The following is a 6,891-nucleotide window of genomic DNA, read 5'->3' as shown; positions in this document are numbered from 1 at the left end:
ATCATCTTTAATTTCCAACACTCAGCACGCCAGAGAGAGCTACAGGGTCATGGCATTTGGCGTCTCTCGTCAAGTCGCACCAGAAAGATATGACTAAACAATAGTGGATGCGATATTTGACAGGTCATATGAGGCCACGACCTTCAATTAGCACTTTGTAGAGTCTTGTTGTTCTCTCAAAAAATAAAATGCCTTGAAATTGATGAAAATGGCGTTGATTAGCTCCTGGAAAACTCCCCCCGAGATCGCCCCTCGTAAACACACACACACACACACGAGCCTGAATGACTATGAAATTGTCCAAGGAGGTCTTTGGTCAAAAGGAGCGAGGGCGAAATAAACTATATTGTGCAAGTGTGGTTAAAGCAGACTATTTCGAGCAGTTCAGAATAGCTCATTTCAACTGTATTTTTTACATATTTGCCGTTGTACGCCATACATACGTGCTCGCACATCCTACGCCATTTCTACGCACTTGGTAAAGATAGAAGCGGTGCTTCCATGTTTGCAGCTGGCCCGAGATCAGATAGCTCCAAACATCCAAATTCGTCAGATGGTTAATTTATTTCATGCTATGACAATGGAACACAATTAAGGTCATGCGAGTTTGAAAACGACGAGGAGTATGAATGCAACTATTGCATACTGAATGGTTCTTCATCCACTACACACACACATCGCTACACACTTTTAACAGATACCATAACAACTTCGCGAACACAGGGCCAGCTAGGTCATGACTAGTAGAAGTTCGGCCTGCGGTACTGCCGCCGAAATTGACCGATCGGCCGCTGGTAACTTCCGCTAAGTCCGCCACCGAACGTCTGCTGGTTGGAGACGGCGTTGGTGTTTGAGAACTCCTGGTTGCCGAACAGCCCCGAAGAAGCGACGTTGGAGGCGCTGGCCACGTTGGAGCTTACGGCGTTGTCATTGGCTGATCCCTGAAACAACACATGGATATTAACAAACAAACATAACGTGGGTATATGAATGACTCCTGTAACTGATGTAGACATCCAGATAACGGGGTTGTTTACGCAAAGCAGGAGGGTCCGTGCCTGATCAACGAGCATTAAGCTGAATCTTTTATTGTGACTCTTTTTAGCGGTGGATCCGGTAGCAGGCACACTTACCGAGGCTGTGGCGCTGACTTGCGCGATCCGAGAGCTCTGGAAGGGACCGCCGCTGACCCCGGTCACCACATTGCCGGCGGCACTTCCGGTCGCTTGACCGTTCTGACTGAATAAACCACCTGGGAAGAAGCCCTGCGGCAACGCAGCGGCGCCAGCAGCCACGCAGAGCAAGATGGCGACGGTCTTCATCTCTGAAGGGAGCTGGAAACGCGACGGCGGATTGTAAGATGCAGAAATTACCATCTGTTGAAAGCGTGCACGACGTAATTGGTGATGTACGAATCCCAATAACCGGATGATTTATGTCGGTATAAGCGCCATTTCAAAACTAATGTGCTTGGGGAAGGGTCGCTCTAAACCTGTGAGTTTTATGTTATTAGGATATGGGTCACTCACAGTAGGAAAGGTAGCTGTGCTATCCTGAAGGGCTGGAAGTGTCTGAACCTGCCCTCCTCCCAACCTGACTTATATACCAAGGAGCTGATTCGGGTCTGCTCCACTGATAGGGCGTGTACGCGGGATTCCCTGACCGCAGCGTGTCGCGGAGCATATAGAGAAAACGCACGGCCCGGCCGAAGGCTTCCGGTAGAAGTGCGCATGGACCACCTTACCATCACCCATCGGGCGCCGTCCCGATGCCTGCACTTTATTGAAGCTAATTTTGCTCTTGCAGATGATTGTCACTTACATACGTAGATACGCAATTGATACGATGTGTCTGCGGAGTTAATGACTGTTGCTCATATATGTGAACAATCGTCACTGACAACGTGCGTCAAGGACCGTTTCGGTGGCGTTTCAATCTGTCAAGTTTGGTCCAACCATGGCTGAACAATTCTGAAGTCAGACTGATTTCAGATGAGTGCGACTTAATTCAGATGCATTACAGTTTTCTGTTTTCGTTTGCATTTGTTCGTCGCAAGGTGTGGTAAATGGACACTTTAATATTCTTAATCACTTATAGTGATTCAGAATATTAAGGTGTCCTAAATAGTTATAATTTTGGGCTTAGACTGCTTATTTTGGAACACGTTCAGAGGTGTGCGCCTCGGCAGCCAAGTGTGGCTGCTGCGGCACAACTGCAGCCCACCTCATGTTTTTTTTGTTTTTTGCACATACTGCTGTGCCCCACAAAACATTTAACATGCGCTCTGGTGAAGTTAAAATTAACACGTCCGAAGGTTTTCCCAATATGGTTTCCGAACGACGAGGTGTAGAAATGCCAAATTTTGCACATTCATACACAATTGAATAGCGTGTAGCTTGATTTTTTTCTAAAAAATTAGATTGACCTTGTCAAGTCATTGACCTAGGGCAGGTCAAAATCAGGCATCGATTCAGCGAAGTCAATTTCTAGGGAATCGCTCAATCTAATGCAACAACGGAGTGTTACACGAAACCATACATCTCTGAGATACTTTCTTAGCCAGTACAGCACCTGAATAAGCAAATTACATTGACTGAGGGTCAGGTATGAAATTCAGACAAAGGTCAAAACCAAATTGTGTTATTACATTAGGGGCTGCTGCATGGGATAGTTTCTAGTGCTCATGTCGAATTGATTGATAGAAAGGACCGCATTATACATCTTCCATAAACATCTTTTGAGTCAGAATATTTCACTGACCAAAAATGGCCCAGATCAACCGTTTGTTTTTAGGGGCATACTGCCTAGCGTCACTTTTGTGGGCTATTCAAATGCAAAACTCAAAGTATTCTTGCATGACTTTGGTCACCATTACCTCCGAGAAGTCCAACAAGACTACTGGTTCTAAGTGAGGATGTAACCTTTTGCTTAGAACAGGTATTTAGGTTATGGAGCCACTTCGGACACCAAGCTGGAGTTTGACATTGTTGGACTTTATTTAACCTGAAAGTCGTGCAATAGGAACCTCAAATTTTTGAATTAAGTGAGTTCATGTGCATGCCAACACACCCTGTCTGTCTGCTATTTTTTATTCTCCAGTATGTTAACTTAAGTGTTTGCCATTGATATGGAATTGCCTTCAAGGTTTATATTATTTTCACTGCCGGGAGATAAAACAATCAAAAAAAGCAATGGGCATGAGGCAACCGCTCTGATGCAACATGGCCAAATGGATTCGGCAATGTCTGATAAAATGGTTGACTAGTTGTTGATTTAATCATATTAGGCCTAATAGCACTGCTAGTACATTTGAAGGCTAACACACGCACGTAAAGGAAAACAAGATAGTTCTCTTACGATTATTGCCTGCTTCCTTATCTCAAACTGACGGCAAGAAAAGACGTTTCCGCTTGCGCAACTCAGATAGAAATAATCATGAACACCGGATCGCAAGGGTCGTCGACTATGTGAGCTCGCATCTCAGAAGTGTTTTCACCAATTTGGCCTACTCAATACAATCGATTGTCAGCTGGTCACGGAAGTATCAGCCTGGTATCAGCTGAATCATAACACCACGCAGCAAGATATCAGTCGGGCCACAGAATGATCCGTCGAACTGGCTGAACCAAAATTACTTCTGCTGGAGCTGTCAGGATCTTTCCAGCAAGATTTGCTTGGTGGGGACCATGATCTCACAGTCATATCTACAAGACATGTGATACAGTGCCCATAGAAATGTCAGCACAACCTTCAGCGTAATCTTCAGAACTCAACAACCTAGAGTCACAGGGTACGGGCATTGGGCAGCTATCGTCAAGCGGCATCAGAAATACATGACTAAACAGAAGTGAATGCGATCTTTGACTAGCCATATACATGTATGTATCATGCATCGGCCTTATATACCAGGGAGCTGATTCGGGCCTGTGTCACCGATTGGGCGTGTACGCGGGATTCCCTGGCCGGACCCTGTCGCGGGACGTGAGGAGAAAACGCACGGTCCGGCCGGCCAGTTCCGTTAGAGGAGCGCATGGACCAGTTCATCACCACCCACCGCGCGCCGGTCCGGTCTCTACACTTCAATGAAGCTCAATTTGCTCTTATAGACGACTGTCATTGCAGGTACGTAATGTGATGACGTGTCTGCGCTGTTGTTGACTGTTGGTCATGTATATGAACAATAGGCCTTGATAAAGTGCGTCAAGGACAGTTTGTGTGGCGTTTTGAACTGCAAGTTGAAACGACTGTGGCTGAAGGACATGTAAGAGAACGTAGCGATGTATTTGCCTGGACTCGTCCAAAATCCGACTGGCACCTGCAAGCGTCGGGTCCCTGCCGCTGCCTCAGCGGCCGACCCTTGACCCCGGCCGAATCGAGAGACCACAGTCACGTGACGCCCCCCGACACCCAGTCAGATGCAGAGCTCGGAAGACAGCGAGGACGAGGGCGCACACCACGCACAATCACACCACATAACCCTTTAGTCACGCCGCTTTCAGATAAGTGCGGCAAAAATTGAATCCATATGCCCGAGGCCAAGTAGAACAGTTTTATCGCATCTGCTTTCTGTTTTCTATTTCTATGTGTTCGTCACATCACGTGGTGAATGGATTAGAGTGTCATGCATGTTTACAATGTTGGACATATACTACCGTGTTTGGAATGCCTTCAGAGGTGTGTGCCTATGCAGCAAAACGTCGCAGCCGCAACGAAACTGCAGCTCTCCCCACGTTTTCAAACGGGCTGATGTTCTCCACCAAACATTCGATAGTTTGACTTCCCCGTCTTCTGCACTGCAGTGTGGGTGAATGTATCCAAAGACACCACACACAATTGGAAAGGTATTAAGCGAAGGCCCACGAGTAGTTGCGGGTTGAGTCCCAGAGAACAACTTACGCCACTGCTCGCCCGTTTGAAACCGCGGCACCACGCATTCGCTGCCTATGAGCAGGACATCACCACCGTGCACAACTCGACCATCATCACGACTCCGTCGTGTGCTTAAGACGGATGTTGGTCTTCCACAGTCATGCGTCGGCTCGCCGCACGTTGGTCGGCTCCAGCTACCGTGTGCGTTCTTAGAGAGTGAGAGAAGGCTTCTTCACCTTTACAGCTGTTGCGTAATGCAAGGTTGTGATGCAAATTGTTGGAAAGATCAACTGGCGCCTTTTTGAAGAGCATTTCCTTTGGTTGTGAACTGTCTGCTTTATGTTTACAATTGTGAGTGAATACAAGGTGGTTGTATCTTATATCAAAGCAAGCCACTATGCTTCTAAATATGTTCGCATAAACTTGTCTTAAAATATTGTCCGTCATTATATTGTGTAACTCTGCGGGCATGCCTTATCAATGTTTCCTTTGCCAAAAGCTTTCTGTCCTATGTACAAATTTATTATAAGCATTTGTGGTATGTTGATTGAAGGTTGTACCGCAACTTAAAAGACTCTTTGGTTGGGTAAAATTATGGGTACATACCAAACTAATTTGTATAACGTAATGAGTTAGATCTAGCTTTCGATAAAATGATTGATAGGGTGATGCGATAAACACTATGGCGTTAACATCGGGCAGACACTTCCAAAGAATGCTTCAAAATGTTTCTGTATGTGCTGCTTTTTTAACGTTGATTACATCACTCACAGTACGCTCTGGTTTTCAGTAATCAATGCCATGAGAGTAAGTTTTCAGCAAGAGCAAAGAGCTTGGGAAGCCCAAACGCGAGGCTACAGAGTGCTTATGATTGAGGAGCAAGGCTTGATGCAGAAACAGTGCTTTAAGCTCATATTTGTTGGCATTACTAGCTCAAAGTTCTTCTTCTCATCCAAATCCAACCACGATGTTCACTCTTACATTTCGGTAGGCGCTGGTTTCACGATGCTAGCAAAGAATACGTTGCTTCATTAATCAAGCTCAACGTTTCAAGTTCTGCTCGAGCACGTCGCGACAAGCCCTTGCTCGTGACTAGAATCGTGACCATAAACCACAGCATGAAAACATGTCACATTGAGGACAACAGTAAATGACGTGGGTCCATGAGTAGATGATATACTATTTCGACTCGACACCCCCGCCATCATCTCCTCAGTCACTGAAATGAATGGCGCCACGGATGAGCCATGCGCATCTCTAAACAGAGCCAAAGGCCGCACAGCGCGTCTTCCGCCAACAGCCGGCGGCGTACCTTGGCTAGGGAATTCCCACGTATACGCCTATTCAGTGGGACCACCCCAAACCCGTTTGGGGTCGCATATAAGCCAGGAAATTGTGTGAGCAGCTTCAGAAGCTATTCCGTTCTCCCGCTGAGCACACTAGCACACTCCTCACGGTTAGTGTGCAGGACTCGATGAACTCATTTGAGGTCAATGACGTCAGCTGACGTACTTTCCCCGAATTTGAATGGAGCTGTTACTGACTTAAAGCCGCTTGGTGTTGCTCGTAAACAAATGCAAGCCTGGCAACGATCAAATTGCTTACAAAGGCACCGTGTGGTGTATTCGGTATTTGCATGATACTTTATCGCTTGACACTGAAATGACTTACAGAAAACATGCATGTGAATTTCGTCATCTTATGATCCGCCGTAACGTTTCCAGCTCCATCCAACAATGAAGACCGTTGCCATCTTGTTCTGCCTGGTTGCTGGCGCTGCTGCGTTGCCGCAGGGCTTCTTCCCAGGGGTTTATTCAGTCAGAACGGCCAGGCGACCGGAAGTGCCGCCGGCAATGTGGTGACCGGGGTCAGCGGCGGTCCCTTCCAGAACTCTCGGATCACGCAAGTCAGCGCCACAGCCTCGGTAAGTGTGCCTGCTATTGGTGATACCACTAGGGATTACGTGAAGTTAGCCCCAGTAGACTGGTTGAGCTAAGCAATGTCGGTATAATGTTCTTCATG

At 46.7% G+C, this 6,891-nt stretch overlaps 1 protein-coding gene across 1 annotated transcript; it reads right to left on the bottom strand.

The window, feature by feature from the left end:
• Window positions 1–568: 568 nt before the first annotated feature.
• On the bottom strand, window positions 569–1,558 carry LOC119095830 (uncharacterized). Its single transcript, XM_037218682.1, has 3 exons — window positions 1,530–1,558; window positions 1,134–1,334; window positions 569–941 (listed from the first exon to the last, which is right to left on the bottom strand). The coding sequence occupies exons 2-3, from the start codon at window positions 1,320–1,322 to the stop codon at window positions 741–743; spliced, it is 390 nt and encodes a 129-aa protein (XP_037074577.1). The 5' UTR covers window positions 1,323–1,334; window positions 1,530–1,558; the 3' UTR covers window positions 569–740.
• Window positions 1,559–6,891: the final 5,333 nt, after the last annotated feature.

This window comes from Pollicipes pollicipes, unplaced genomic scaffold (assembly GCF_011947565.3).
Source record: "Pollicipes pollicipes isolate AB1234 unplaced genomic scaffold, Ppol_2.1 Scaffold_4219;HRSCAF=4965_pilon_pilon_pilon, whole genome shotgun sequence".
NCBI lineage: Eukaryota > Metazoa > Arthropoda > Thecostraca > Pollicipedomorpha > Pollicipedidae > Pollicipes > Pollicipes pollicipes.
Note: the sequence above shows the minus strand (reverse complement) of the source record. Positions and strands in the feature narration are given on the sequence as shown.

What these genes read in the sequence shown, in the direction of transcription:
- LOC119095830 (XM_037218682.1), bottom strand. Translation starts at nt 1,322, where the DNA reads ATGAAGACCGTCGCCATCTTGCTCTGCGTGGCTGCTGGCGCCGCTGCG. An exon ending in AAGTCAGCGCCACAGCCTCG is followed by an intron (nt 942 to 1,133) that starts GTAAGTGTGCCT and finishes GTGTTGTTTCAG; the next exon opens with GGATCAGCCAATGACAACGC.